Source organism: Schistocerca gregaria, chromosome 4 (genome assembly GCF_023897955.1).
Source record: "Schistocerca gregaria isolate iqSchGreg1 chromosome 4, iqSchGreg1.2, whole genome shotgun sequence".
NCBI classification, from domain to species: Eukaryota; Metazoa; Arthropoda; class Insecta; order Orthoptera; family Acrididae; genus Schistocerca; species Schistocerca gregaria.
The window spans coordinates 390,571,084-390,587,552 of record NC_064923.1 but is presented as its reverse complement, the minus strand read 5'-3'; the positions used below and the strand labels follow the sequence as shown (position 1 = coordinate 390,587,552).

General features: G+C 40.1%; 1 protein-coding gene across 1 annotated transcript in view; it reads left to right on the top strand.

Annotated features, from left to right (window-relative positions):
- Window positions 1-16,469, top strand: part of LOC126268112 (F-box/WD repeat-containing protein 7-like) — a 128,191-nt gene that overhangs the window by 98,060 nt on the left and 13,662 nt on the right. Inside the window, exon 11 of the mRNA XM_049973631.1 lies at window positions 4,277-4,381. Coding sequence (XP_049829588.1) covers window positions 4,277-4,381 — 105 coding nt within the window. The remainder of the gene's footprint in view (window positions 1-4,276; window positions 4,382-16,469) is intronic.

Genomic DNA, 16,469 nt, shown 5'->3' with positions numbered 1-16,469 from the left:
ATGCTAACCACTGGAAAGTGACATAATGCAGGTGACTGCTATTTACCTTCACACATGTCAAGTCTTCTACAGAAATTAGAAATTAGACATAAGATCTTGTGGGACATCATTTGATTCTTCAGTTCACTTATGATGTGTGGTGGATCACAGAGGAAGATCTGAGATTTCAAATTAACTAAAGGAATAAATCACATTCTGAAATGTCAGGGGGTCTTGGAGGCCAGGAGATGTCACCATTCTTGGAGATGAGATGACCAGGTCTTATTTTTGTAGCACAAAAATAGAATGCCGCAAGCTATGGCATGTGGCATCTTGTTGGAAGAATGTTTTTTGCAGTTACAGGAAGATCAGAAAGATGTCACACTAGGAAATGGTTCAGCCTGTGAATGTAATGTTCTGTATGCACAGTAAAATTATCATCACAATAGTCTGAAATAAATAAATAAATAAATAAAGCTCTGTGTTTCCAAACACTGATATGCCATAACACACTACCACTTTATGTCTATGATATGGCATTTCATGAAGCATTCCAGGTTTTTCACATTACCAGTATCTAAATTTTTGCTTGTTACCAAGCCCGACACACAAAAATTGGCCTCGCCATTCATGATCAGATTGTCGCAGAGGCCTCAGTCGTTGTTCATGAGTTCCAGTTCCCAGCAAAATTACAGTCTCTGTGAAAGTCTGTCTGCAATCAGTTTTAGCATTCCCTGAACTTTTTATGGATGATATTGCAGTTTCTTGTGACCTGATACGCCATGCTTCCATGCAGAATGCCTGGGTCTTTGGTTGGTGGCTGCTTCCACTCTTGCAACATCCTCTGGTATGACATGCGTTTTGCACTTCCACCCCTCTTTCGCGCTGTATCATCCGTTTCCTAAAAGTTCTGTACCCTCAGTTTGATAGCATGTGCCAATGGTGTGTGTGTGTGTGTGTGTGTGTGTGTGTGTGTGTGTAATGAGCACAAAATACATGCTACATGGTTATGTAGCTGTTGTTTTTGTAAAATGCCACCATGGCAACCGTGTGTTGTTCACTGGTCCAGGACATTATCTATACCTGTGCCAGCATTATACTTGACAGTTTGTGTTGTGACAAGTCAGGTTGGCTACTCTGCAGTAACGATGTTGCAACAGCAGCCTTTACACACATAGCAGTTGATATAGGTTTCTGTTCCATATCGTAAACATAAGCTGCTGAGCAATAACAGTTCACTTTTTAGTTATCACAATAACACCAAATAAACAACTGCATAATACGGTAGAAAAAAGTATAATAAAGCACACACTTTCAATAATGGAATGGAGAAATACAGGAAATAAGCATTTGATAATGAGCGATATCTTGAAAACAGTACAGTACATAGGTTACAACAAAAAAAAAAAAAGGCAACAACAGATATAGTAACTTCTCGCCCTAGGTTTTATTAAGACAGTGATGCAACAAATAACCTATATTCTTAGCTTTTCACTCACCAATTTACGGTGACAAAGGTGCATTTCCATCTAGCTCCCCATTGCCACTGTTATCAGGATCAGTACCTAAACCGTCTTTTACCACCACCAGCACAAATCATTAGCTGTTCATGGTCACCAATTATACCTTCCATTGTCTGTGCTACTTGAATAAGTTTTTCAACGATCTTAACCTTTTTTCTCCACAAGGCTGTATCCACAGTCGCAACAGCTATACGCAACAGCCTTTCCACCTCTGTTATTGTAAAAGACTTATTATTCTTCCTTATGTATGTCTTCACATCTCTCCATACTAATTCAGTAGAGTTGAAATGGCAGTGATACAATGGTAGGCCTATTACAATATGATGCTGTGCCACAACAATATTGTCTACTGCATACGTTGGCGGCATAGGCTTATTTTCTTTAACAACCAAATATCACAGAATCTTCATCATACAGTCATTTGTGGTAGGGGCTTTGTTCTGTATCACTGAATGGTACGGAGCATTGTCCATTACGATTGTTGTAGGGACAGAAAACTATTTTAAAAGGTTCCTGAACCACTCAGCAAATTGGGTTTGATCCATGTCTTCTTGGTAGACACCTGTCTTTTTGGACTGAAAAACTAAAAGTTAATCATGAAGGAAACCACTGTAAGAACCTGCATGATCCAGAGTTAATCTTGCTCTTCTTCCCATCTGTGATGACCACTAGGACGTGGAGTGTCATCCATCCAGCATTTACTGGCATCTTTCTCAGTGTTAAACAACATTTTGTGTAGGCATATTGTGCAATGAATGTCCTCACCCACAATTTTGCAAAAGAATATGCTTTGAACTATTACAATATGCACTTCTTCTAACAGGACTTTTTTTGTGTCTAGCACTTTGTAAAAGTTCACTTTCTTTTAACAACACTAGCAACTTGGCTACAGTAGGATACTCTTACCTGCTGTAGTAAGCATAAATATGCCTGCAAATTGCATCAGTCTGGAAAGGATCTAAGTAGGTGACAGGGTGAAGCTGCTTTTTCTTCTTTCCCAGATGTCGCTAAATACACATTTCTGATCCAGATGCCTTGAAATCATTACAGTTCACATCTAAATCCCTCAACTTTTAGAGTAACTCTCCCTTACTACTGTTCTTGCACTAATTCCAAGAGTTTTTGATGTGTGTTCCACTGCTTTCTGCTCATAAAACTCTGGTTCCTAGTAACTCCAATGCGTGGCTGTGTAGTGGCACACTTTGATGCAAAGGATTGTCAATAGGCGAACAACCTCTTTTCTGTGGCATTTTTCACATATCAGAATTTTCTAAAGCACAGAACATTGCAAGCTTACGGTGGAAACCAACGATAACTGGAAATGTGGGAGCTTTGACATCATGACGGGAAGCAGTTACTGTGCTGGGATTTGTTCGTGATGCACTCCTAGTGCCTTGTGCTCCTCTCGCGCATTACACTGTTAAGCTGCCAACCTGAAATGCATATATGAAGTGCAAAGTTTCAGCAGCCTCCTATAGACAGAACATAGGTATCGGGGTCAGTGGCAGAGTTTTGTTCACCAGATGGCACCAGATTTTCTGATTCCTAACATAACATGCTATTTTCAGGATCGCTAAATCACCCTTTTGCTGCTACACCATTTAGTTCTGAAAGCTAGGATAGTTTCTGTAATTTTATGATTTGTCTTTGGCAGCACTTAATAGTTTCTCTCTCGAAGGTAAACTTCTGGCCAACAATTCTGTCACATAAAATTCAGTACGGAATATGACTCGTGCTCTTCATATTTCCAAGTGTTGTACCTTAGTTACAGGCAGTGCAGCAGTATTCCACCCAATATCAGTACAATGATGTACCCATGTGCTTCGAAAATTGTATCAAAATATTGTGTACATTTAACAAATCCCAGAAAATTATGGTCAGTTGATGTCTTACAAAGACTCCCACACATACCTAATTTTTAAGTGGGTTCACTATGTACCATGCTTTTTCAGTAACCTTTTGATATCTCTCTTCAGATAAGCATCCTAATTTTACATCATTGTAGATGATGGAGTTAAGCAGAGGACTGCTTTTGCTAACTTACTCACTTTTTGTGGAACTATCTTCTTGACAGTTGTCTTCCAAATAAATATATGGATTCAGTGTTGAACCAGGGTGTCATGAATACAGTTTGGTGAATGACTCTTATTAAAGGAAGAAATTTTCTATTCACTCTGTGCACATAAGTCTTCTATTCAGTTTAACAATGTTTTGAGTACTAAAAGATTTCACTGTCCAATGCCTTAAATGAAATGGTGGTGCAGTGCAGGCTGCTCCAGCTTGCATGCCCACTGTCAGGCAACCAGGCCTCCATAGACACAATTGGGTAGAGGTGGGCAAAAGGGTGACAGGCAGACGAGCCAGAGCCTAGGCGACAGTTGTGCACTGTCCAAAGGCATGCAGGCATGGTTGACCATGTTTTTTTATGCATATGCAGAATTAATGTAATTGGGCCGCATGCCCACAAATGAGCTTGAGGGCTCCTGTCAAAGCCTGTGCCCTAAGGGTTAGTGTTCAAACGACAGCTTGTGTTCATGAGCAGTGTGAAATAAATCCCATTTGTTCATACAGATTCAGTTTTTCCACACTTTCCTAATATCAGGGTTGTTCTTTGAAAAGTCGAAGGAAGGTTTTCTGAGCCTCATGAAAGCGTTCTTCCTGGGTATGTCATTATCCATTGTGTTTTCCTTTTTTATCTTTATTCTATGTTAATAAATATTGCCTTCTGTGATTATCTTATTCCAGTGTGCAAAAAGAAATATTTCTTGTGTCAGGTCCCAATAAACACCAGTCAGCTGTAACGTGTCTGCAGTTCAACCACAGGTTTGTGATAACATCCTCAGATGACGGCACTGTTAAACTTTGGGATGTGAGAACAGGTATGTGCCATCATCCGTATGTTCTTGTATTGTATTCTAAAAAATCTTTTTTGTGTAGGAACAAAAGAGGTTTTAAAAGTCAGTATCTACTACCAGCTAAACTAGAATGTTAACTTGTACAGTAAAAACTTTGTATATTATTGATTTTGTGTGTGGCTTGACTCTGTTATACCAGTTTATTTTGATTGCTTCACATTTGTTGTTTTGTTTTAGCTTTTCAAGTACTTTGCTGTGTATATTTGCAGATTGTTCAAATCAATTTCCACTGCAAGTAACAAAGTGTGAGATGAAGAGAGTGTGGGAGGAGTTATTTTTCTGTGACTTTCCATGCTTTCCCGGTAGATCTGTTGCAAATAAGCTTCTCGGGTTTGCCGCTAGATCGTATTGTGTAACTCACACAATATTTCATGGATGCAACTGCTAGACATCATCAGCTGGTGGTAGCTGCTGCTGTCACTGCTGCAAGACGCAACTGATGATAATCGCGCAGCGGTGTTGGAATTTATAATGCAGGGAACAGGCAATACGCATGAGCAGGAAGACGCTCGTACTTGGAGGAAAGCGGCGCTCCTGGTGCCCCCTGCTGGGAGCTGCAGAAAGGCCATCCATGCGTGCACTATGGGCAATGACTGTGCTGCAAGACGCTCTTGTGTTTAAAGTCTGAACTAAATCTCAGTTGCGTGTTGCGTCACTTGATGAATCGGAAGTTCTTGTTTTTCCTGTTTTGATTTATTGGCAGCCATTGCTGGATTCCAGGTGGTGCTTAGTTGAAAGCCTGCATCCCTGTTGATAAGATCGTCTGCCATATGGATATGTACAGCTTCCTTAACAACACAATAACAGAAAGATGTTGCTGCGGGTAAAATTTCAGTCTGTTCGTAAAGCATATGATGTCCCGTGTCTAGGCAGTGCTCTGCTACCGCTGGTTTATCAATTTGTCCAAGGTATGTATGACGACAGTGTTCGATGCAGCATTCTTGCACTGTTTAGCGTGTGTGTCCAATATACGATTTTCCACATTGGCGTGGGATTTTATACACACCACATTTTCTAAGACCAAGGTCGTCTTTGACCAAGCACAATAAATTCTTCACTTTTTCTTGCTGCAAAACATACTTGATGTCATGCTTTTTGAGGATTATTTCTATTCTCTCAGACCTGCCGCCAAAATAGGACAAAAATGCTGTTGCAGTGGATGCCTCCACATCTTCATTTACATCCCTGCTTAAAGTGTTTATAGAATATAAAGCATGGGATATCTGCCTATCGGAATAGCCATTCTGTTGGAACACCACTCTCAGGTGTTGTAGTTCACCAGGTAGACTGTCGGCATCTGAGACTACATGTGCTCTATACGCCAAAGAGCTTAGGACATTGCTGTGTTATGCAGGATGATGGCAACTTGTGGCCTGCAAATATAGTTTTAGTCGATTTGTGATACACTGTGTCCCAGTGTACCATCAGCTTTTCTTCTGATTAAGATGTCGCCCTTTTCCACTTCCATTGTGAACTGAATATTGGGATGGAGCAAGTTCAGATGCCAGAGAAACCCAGTTAATGTCTCTGTTCCGTGGGGCCACACCACAAAAGTATCATCTACATACCGCCAGAAACAAGGTGGTTTGAGACTTGGCGACTACAATGCTTTTTTCTCAAAGTCTTCCATAAAATAGTTGGCCACCATGAGAGACAGAGAACTTCCCATGGCAACACCATCCACTTGTTCAAAATACTGGTCATGGAATAAGTTGAGGTAAGCACATGTTTCAATAACGCCACAATGTCTATCTCAAACTGGCTGCTGATCTAATGAGCCCTGCAGAGGTACTTTTGTAAACAAAGATACAAAGTCAAAACTAACCAAAATATCCTATGCTTGTAGCCTAAATGTCCTCTGAATACCAGATACGGTGATCACACTTGCCTATGAGAGGTCCCAACAGTGTAGTAAGATGTTCGGCCAGAAAATAAATGGAAGCTCTAATGTTGCTCACTAATTGGCGAAGAGGTGTTCCATCCTTGTGTATCTTGAGTAGGCCGTATAGTTTGGGGCACTGCAGCCTATTGGTGTAGGCTTTTGGTCACTTTAGAAGGAATAGAACTCTTCCTGAGAAGATCTAATGTTGTTCTCTTGGATTTTGCCAGTCTGATCATCTCTTAGCTTTTGATAGGCAGGATTGTTGTGTGTCGGCGTGGTGCATTCCCTTCTTGCTGTGGCCCTCGAGAAGAGAATACTTGGACATTTGGAGGACCTTGGCTTGTTGTTTTGACCAGTCAGCTAGCGCCCATGTAGCGCTATTCATCCAGTTCCAAGATAACACTGAGAGTTTGCATCTGCTGTGCAGTGATTCAGTGATAGCAATTTTGTGGATACCATGTGCAGTTTCCATATTGTATAACGTACCCTCTCTCTTACTAGGGCTGCACTCGCCCATTGTTTAATTATAACAGCGGCTGCAGATTCAATATGACGTTTAAATTTAGCAAACGTTGGGACAGTTTGCTTGTCATGGCATCGCAATAAAAATGCCATAGTGCACAGCAGTCTACCTCTCTTATTATGTAACTTGTCAAACTCACGTACATCGTTGGCCATCTCCTCCCCATAGAGGTACGAGATGTGACTTTTCATGCTTTCCCGATGGATCTGTTGCAAATACACTGCTCGGGTTTTCCACCAGATTGTACTGTGTAACTTGGACAATATCTCATCTATGCAACTGCTAGACATCATCAGGTGGTGATAGCTGCTGCTGTCACTGCTGCAAGCTGTAACTGATGATAATCGCGTGGCGGTGGCAGAATTTATCATGCCGGGAGCAGGTGATATGCGTGCGTCGGAAGACACTCATAGTTGGAGGAAAGCGGTGCTCCTGGTGCCCCTTCTGGGAACCGCAGAAAGGCCATATGCGCATGTGCTATGGGCGATGACTGTGCTACCAGACGCACCTGCGGTTGAAGTCTGAACTAAGTCTCAGTAGTGCATTGCGTCACTTGAGTGGTGTTAAGGAGGCCATACATATCCATGCAGCAGACAACCTTATCAACAGGGTTGCAGGTTTTCAACCAAGCGCCACCTAGAATCCAGCACTGGCTGCCATTAAATCAAAACAGGAAAAACAAGAATTTCCAACTTTAACTGCAGGAGCGTTCGGCAGCACAGTGATAGCGGCAGCTACGGCAGCACAGTGACAGCGGCAGCTACCACCACCTGATGATGAGTAGTTGCATTGATGAAATATTGTGCGAGTTACACAATAGATCTGGCGGCAAACCTGAGAAGCATATTTGCAGTTATTTTTCTGCTTCAGACTTATTCAAACATTGCTAATCTAGTGTTGATCAGTCCTGACAAATAATTATTCCACTGAAATTCAGCTGGGGAGTACTTCACCCCTCATGTGAACTCTACTTTTGCCGTAAGTTGATTTAATGGTTGGTGGGATCACTAGCACATTAATTGGCTATATGTTCATGGCCAATACGTGGTGTAATGTTCACAGAAGGCTTTTACCAAAGTTCAGATAAACTCAAGGCAGAATTTTCATTCTCTTGAACCGTAATAAATAGATATAGGTCAGTTTTTTGGCAGACATGAGTGGGCATGTAAATGACCATAGGTCACCGCTAATGTACATATTGTGACTTTGAGGTGGTGAGACCAGCTCATGTGCTTGGTATTATTTGAACCACAGTGCATGGATTCCAGTTAAATGAGAAGCATGCTGTTCTAACATCTCCATAAACATCGGCATTCATTACACTCCTGGTCAACCCTAATTTTTTGAGCCAGATTGATGAGAAATAGCTGTAGACCATCGCTACACAACCACCAAATTTCACTCTCGCTGCAGTGCTCATAAATAAAATTTTCCAGCTCCTGCTCGTATGGCAGCTGTATTGGGAATTGTTACTTATCAGTCATCTCGCTATAAAACCAACTTCATCTCTCCACAGACCATTGCATATGGTGGTGTACCATTCCAAGAACTGGTGTTTACCTGTTGTGATCAGTGGATTCTGGATATCAGCACACTGATGAGAATATAGTCGTCCTGCTTCTATGAAAATCGTTAAATAAAATCCCATTTCTTTTCTCTTTTGCATAGCATTGTAACTATTCTATATTTAGGTCATTTATTGATTGCCTATATTTTGATAATACAAGGAGAAATAAATTAAACAAAAAGAAATGATTTGCATTAATTTTTATATGAAGCCCGTCATCTGGGGTATCATTATTTTTAGTTGGCACTATAATCCTAATAGCATAGTTCTGAACTTTATATATTCATTGTCACAAATATTTGATGAGAGCTCAGCTGTTTTTTGCCAAATACATATCGGATTTCACTTCTATGCTGACGTAAAAATTTTATAATGTTTCTTGCTTCCAAATGTATCATCTCCCCTCTGCTCTCTCATTTACTGCGTAGAACGAGCAACTGACCCCCCCCCCCCCTCCCTTTAATTCTCACCTTACTTGATGGTGAGTATCGACAATGTTGCTGCAGGAAAACATGTAAGTAGGCTACTAGACTCTGCTTTGACTATTACTGTCTCTTGAAGAAATGTATACTATTGTTGTGTATTTGTCTGATTTGAAAGTCAATTCAAATGGCTTCAGGCAAACAAAGTTTAAATGTGGTAGATGTTCATAAAAATCTGAAATACACTGTATAGATTCCCTTGTTTGGCAGCACGACAGAATTTGCTGTCTGCTCATCATTCCTCTTTGCACACTCCTCCCATGCATTATCTTCTATGTCACCGGTTATATGTAACAACACCAACTAATACAGAAATAAAACATTGAAGTCACAATTAGGTTCAGTACTCAATCTTTTGCTCATCCAGTGATCTAGTGATGTCTGTCACTACTGTCTCCATGATGGGTCTTTCTGCTGTATTTATTCTCATGATTACTGTTACAGTCAGATTAACAAAATTTATTTCGTTTCTTAGATACTTAATTGTGGATTAATTTTCTAATTGCTGCACCTTGTTCTAAAGCTGACTGGGAGGTGGTAACGTTGTTACTCAGTATTCTAATACGTGAACAGCAACAGTAACTTGCATTCAGAATCAAGTAATGTTCCTTGATGGACAAAATTTTCACTTATCAGTATTACTTTTACTTAAAAAGCACCATAAATGTTTGTAAATGGTATCCATACATGTATGAGATTTTTTGTTGCAAATCTGGACCAATACAACATGAGTTTATAAGATGATACAATGTAATTCTATGTCCTTATTAGTTCACAGAATTGTCAAATTTTAAGTAGAGCAACAGATTGTATTGGTGGTTAGTTCTTAGTTTCTTTTGTACACTGTGCACTAATGCCACAAGAGTCATACATCACTTGATTGTTCGAGCAACGTATATAGCATATCGAGTACTTCAGCATATCGGGAAGTCTAGAGTATGTTCGAGTTAAAGTATAATTTGCCCGACACACCCTTCAGAGTTCTTCAAAATAAATCTGCATGTAACCTCAATAGCCAAAGCTTCATCTTTAAATGTAACATAACCCCTGTATCAATCTATTAAACAACGTTAAAATATTGACCTCAGCAGCAATATTTTAATCTGCAAATCTAAGACGAGCCTGTATTTTTCAGCTGACGATTTTGGCAAAAACATCATCTTATAGTCAAGTAAGTACGGTATATATAAGAGAATGTCCTTCTGGGTGCTTCAAATTTGATGTTTTTTGTGCACATGTGTGAAGTCCAGATTTCAGGGCTGCAATGAACCTTCAAAATGGCATCTACACAAAACACCCATTACAATCAACATGCTGTAATTGAATGCTTGGTTTTGGAAAAGTAAACTGTGGTGAACACCTATTATAAATACTTCTGTGCCATGCATGGTAATGGTACAATTGATAGTACTGTTATTGAGGCAATAGCTAAAGAGTCAGAAAGTGCATAAAGTGAGCTCCATGATTGGCCATATTTGTGGTTTCCTGACACAGCTAATACTCCCGACATGGTGAATCGTATGGATACCATTATTCATTCTGACTGGTGCACCACAACTCAACAATTGGCTGTACAGCTATTCGTGAGCACTGGAAGTGCATATGTAATGACTGAGTCTCATGGATAATCAAAGCTATGCTGAAGATGTGTTCCAAGAATACTCGAAACAGACCACAAGGTGCAAAAAAAAGTAATTTCATCAAAATTGATGGAGCAAGAACATGGGAACATTTTTCCACATTAACTTGGACATTTCTTAGACTTTCCCGACAATTTTGACATCTTGTTGAATCAGGTGTACTGTCGGTGGTCTGCATTTTTCTAACACAGTATTTCGGCGTCGTACCTCGGCGTCTTCATCAGGTGCTTCCTGTGACAATGACAGGCTGACTGTGTCCAGTATTTGTGTCTGGCATTCCCTACACCATCTGCTCCCACTGCAAGTGTGTTGGTTGGTCGCTAGATGTTCCGTCTTCCGTCCATGCTTGCTTCCGCTGTTTTCCCCAGTGACAGCCTTTCATGGCGTTACCTATTAGGTCTGCGCCCGCCAGGCACATTCCTAGCACTGTCAACAGACTGCGTTTGCTGTCGGTGACCAATCCAACTTTCTCCAGTGCCCCTTTCATTCTCCTGGCCTTGTATTTTCTTCCATTGTTTTTGTAATAGATCCAAAGCTGGGTTCCATGACATGCTGAGTTGGTATCCAGCTTCTTGGTTTTTCAAGTTCTCTGTCATCTTGATTTCGAGTGATTCAGTGATGGTGCTATCCCAAAATTAGAGGGACTGAGATAAGATCCTGGTGTTATCATAATTCATGGTGTGCTCAAGTTCCAAGCAGTGTTGTGCTATCAGTGATTTAGGGCTTGCTGTAGCCTGGTATGCCTCTGGTGCTCTTTACATCTTATGTCAACGGTGCTGGTGGTCTGGCCAATGTAAGACATACCACGTTTCCTCAATCCCAGATCATTTTTATCCATTCCAAGAAGCGTGCTGACCTTGTTTGATGGCCAGAAGACACTCTTGGTACTGTACTTTTTCAGTATCCTGCTGTCCTTAGTAGATGTAGGTCCTGCATATGGTACAAAGGCTACCCTCCTCGTCTCCTCTTCTTGTTCTTCTCCCTCAGTACCAGGTCACCTGGAGGGTCGTGGCGCCTTGCAGATGTCCCTTGATGAGTATGTGTTGTCTGCAAACACTTGCTGTATGTGTTCTAACTCTGCTGTCAAGCCGTTTGAGTCAGACAGTGTTTTGTCCTCAGCGCCCCATTCTTCTGTGCCGGATGATGGCAGCTGTCAGCCTGTAGGTGTAAGTCGGTGTGTGTAGGCTTTCTATACATACTATGGCCTAATGTGCCGTGTGTCTTCCTTTTCACCAGGACATCCAGGAAATAAAGTTGACCATTATTTTCTAGTTTCATTGTGAACTTAATGCTGGGCTGCCTAGAGTTCAGACGGTCAAGAAACTCATTCCATTTTTCCCGAGAATGTGGCCAGATGACAAACATGTCATCAATGTACCTAAAGAAACAGGTTGGCTTGTAGGCAGCAGTCGTAAGTACCTCATCCTCGAATCTCTCCACAAACAGATTTGACACTAGCGGAGATAAGGGACTACCCATCGCCACTCCTTCAGCCTGTCATAAAATTGGCCTTCACATAGGAAATAGGTCAATGTTAAGATATGCTTGAAAAGGTCCAACACAGCTCCATCAAATTTTTCACTGATTAAATTGAGTGTGTCTTGAAGTGGCATCCTAGTGAACAGAGACATAACATCGAAGCTGACCATGATGTCTCTGTTAGAGATTCGTAGGTTTTTGAGATGTTCCAAGAAGTCTAACGAGTTGCGGATGTGGTGACAGAGTCATCACTGAATCGATTGAAATCAAGATGTCAGAGAACTTGATAAACCGGGAAGCTGGATACCAATTCAGCATGGTGTGGAACCCAGCTTTGGACCTATTACAGAAACAATGGAAGAAAACACAAGACCGGGAGAATGACGGGTGCTGGAGAAAGTTGGAACGGTCACCAACAGCAAATGCCTGTCAACAGTGCTAGGAATGCACCGGGCGGGCACGGACCTAGTAGGGTATACCATGAAATGGCTGCAACTGGGTAAAACAGCGGGAGCGGGCACGGACGGAACATCTGACTACCAACCGACACAGTAGCAGCTGGAGTGGACGGCGTAGGGAACACCAGAACTGTCCAGACATTAATACAGGACTTGGTCAGCTTGTTGTTCAGTCACGGGAAGCACCTGATGCTGACGACGCCAAGGTACGACGTCGAAATATTGTGTTACAAAAACGCAGACCACCGGCAGTACACCCGATTCAATGAGATGACTTGGACACCATTGTCTTAACCCCTCCTATAGCTCAGACCTAATGGCCTTGGAGTTAAAGTTTTTGGGCTACTTGAGGATTCTGCGTAGGGGACACACTTTGATGATTATTATTATTATTATTATTATTATTATTATTATTATTGTATTACATGCAGTAAAATCATGGCTACAGGCACAGGACAAGAGCTTTTACCAACAGGGAATACATACTCTTACACAACAGTGGCTTAAGGCAATGGAATGTGATGGAGACTATGTAGGAAGATACAACGTGCAAAAGGAAATGTTGATTGATATTGCCACCAAATTTTAACTCTTTAAAAATAAATACACTCTGAGAAAAAATTATAGGGCATCATTGTGAATAGATAATTCTGTTGCTGATATTCTTACTTGAGTGTTCAGCGCTACTTTATCTGTTAATTTCTTAGGGCTACCAGGCTGATGTTTGAGATTCTGATGTTTCAGTTACATTAGTATTTATGTAGTGGGACACTTGGAATGCATTTAAAATCTCTAAGAGCAAGCTTGAACTTTGGAATTACATTATTTTACTCATTCTGACAGAAAAAAGGGTCTCTACTGCAAACATATTGTCGACTGCTCTCATATTTCCATGGATACATGTTCTGACATCATATGCTTTGCATTCACTGGGATTTCCCATGAATTTGATGTGTTGTAAGGTTTAAAGAGGAAGTTGTAGTACATTTAAATTTTGTTCAACATAGTTTCCTCATCAGATGGCACTTTCACCTTTAGGTTTAGAGATGATTTTGCATATTTATACAGATGTGTAAAATTCTCTGTAGTGTGCAACTGACACCACATCTCATAGCTGAATCTGTGCATTCACTGCCATTGTATATAACTCATTGCTCATATTAATTTAACACAACAATTTACAAATTGGGTTGCAAGGAACTGAACATAATGACTATCAGAAAGCAAAAAAGTAGCATACAGAAACTGTAACAGCAAATTCTTGGGTTGTTCGTTATTGTCAAATTAGAGCAGACTTTGGGCAGTACACACATCTCCACAAGCTCGTAGAATGGCAGATTGTTGTACCTGTGGACTACACTCAGACATTTTTCTGTTAAATAGCAGAACACTTTGATCAGCTTCAAAGCAGAAAATAATTATTCAACCTCCAAATTTAAAATTGAGAGTATTACTCACCATGTCTTGTATGGATGTTACAAAAAATATGGTATAAATAAAATTGTTAGCGGATGAGAAAAGCTCATTACCATAATCAGTATCATATGCCATTTACAGAACTACAGTAAAGTGGATTAAATTAAATGTGCATAAAACTTGCAATGTGAATCCTTTCATATTGTAAACAATTAAATTGCAACTGCGTATCACTTTTATGAATTTAAATTTTTTGTTGTGTACTGATATTTCTGTAACATTTATGAAGGGACATTAGATGTGAACTGTAAAAAGATGTAATATTCTGTGAACTTCTCTTGTACTGCACTTGGCATTTCAAAGGTGTATATAGCCAGTCGTCATTGTTCCTGGAGGCATTATTATGGAACAGTTTAGATAATATTAGTAACATCACTAGATTCTCCACTTATATTATTTATATAACACACAAAACCTCATTGCAAGTAGCTTGTTTGGCAAAAGCATGCTCCTTCTCTTTTTTTGTGTCAGCAGTTTCTTGTTAATGGCTTGAAACTTTTCCCTGTGGAATTTCTAGTACGAGAGAAAGATCTGGGACATTTTTATTATGAAAACTTTTCCCAGTATGTCATGGAAAATAAGAATACTGATTATTATGTAAATCCATGACAGGTGAGAGAAACATTCAAAGATGACAAACCCGAGTGAAAAAATAATAATAATAAACAGATGAATGAAACTGATGATTACTGTGAACAGATTTGAATCATATATTCAAGTATTATGAATTTATCATGTATTAATATTGTGAGGCTCATACAGCAAGCCACTGAAGTGACTGTTGGTGCCATATTTCGAAGGCAATTGAGTAACAAGATTCTCATGTAAAAAGTGCAAAGTGACAGTTATTGAACTACATGGAAAAAATGTAAGTTATTTACAAACTACAACATGCACATACTTTATTCAGCATGTGAACGTCACTACAGATATTTGGATGTGGGTTATGACAAGTTCAATATGCCTGCCATCATCAACAGTGATGTGGCGCAGAGGAATAGCAGAAATTCTGCGTAACCGTCTGAAATGTTGGAACATCATTCTAGTTGATAACCTCCTGAAAGGCTGTTTTCAGCTTAACAGTGGTTTTGGATTTATTGTTGCACACCTTGTCTTTAATATAACCCCACAAGGAGGAGTCATATGTGTTCAGATCTGGAGAATATGTTGGCCAATCAAGTCCCATGCCAGTGGCTGTTGGGTACACCAGAGCCAGAATGCGGTTCCAGGACGTCAAATACTCTCCTGCATCGGTGGGGTTAAGCTCTATCTTTCATTAACCACATTTTTTCGAAAACAGGGTCAGTTTGGATAATGAGGATAAAATCGTCCAAAACCTTCACTTACCATTCGGTAGTCACTGTGCCATCAAGGAACATTGCATCGATTATTTCGTGACTGGACAAGGCACAGCACACTTTCACCCTTTAAGGATGAAGACACTTCTTGATCATGAAATGAGAAGTCTCTGTCCCCCCAAATGCACCAATTTTGCTAATGGTCAAACCTATCCAAATGGAAGTGGGTTTCGTCACTAAACCAAACCATGCATGCACATACTAATTCCCATAAAGCTCCATAGCCAGCTGTGCAGTTTGAATGTCCTAACACAAACGGTTCAGAATTTGACAGTTTTATTTCACGTAGTTCAATAATTGTACTTACATATATAAGGACTGACAAAGAAATGATCAGCAACTAGAACTCAGGGTGGCTCTGCTTAGTGATACTGAGTGGGAAACAAAAGAATACATAGCGTGTTTGGTTGTTACACTCTCAAATTTGCTACCAGTCTTTCTACACAGCCTCTGAAAAGAAAGATACAAATGTTTATATAACTGATACATAAAAAAAAAATAGCCTGTAGTCTATATAAATACAAGGTACAGAGAAACATTTGCATATCCTGAAACAGCCAGACAAGACGACGCCACAGAAGGGCAAGCAGAAATTAAATGTCGTACCATTTGTTTTAGAGCAAAAGGTGTATAGTGTTTGCTTCCATTTGGCATCTTTAGCAAAAGTCTCTGACCAAATAATTTTATTATGATTTGAATTATAAAATATATTTTTATGCCGAACAACAGAAAACATTAATTCACCTCGTATCACAGTATTAATATGTTTCTATTGGTATTTTTCATCTGTCTTTCTATGATTATGAAGTCACGTGGGGGCAATGTTATAAGCTCCAGCAGTTAAAAATAGGCAGTGGAGTACTGTAACTTATGCACCACTGCTTTTATATATTTCAGATCTTAAAAATGCTATTTCAACTTCACTATTTTCATTTTTAATTTGAAATAAATCTGCTGAATGCAAAAATATTTGCATTGACTGTGTGTAAGTGTGATGTGTGAAAATTTGTGGGGAACTGGGCCTCGAACCGGATTTCCTGCTTATCATGAGTGGTCACCTTAACCATTTCAGCTATCAGTGCGTACCTCCTGGAATTACCCAAACCTTTTAGACCATATTGTATACAGCCCTATATCCCCCCCTGCGGGTCCGGGGGTTAGAATCGGCCCGAGGTATTCCTGACTTT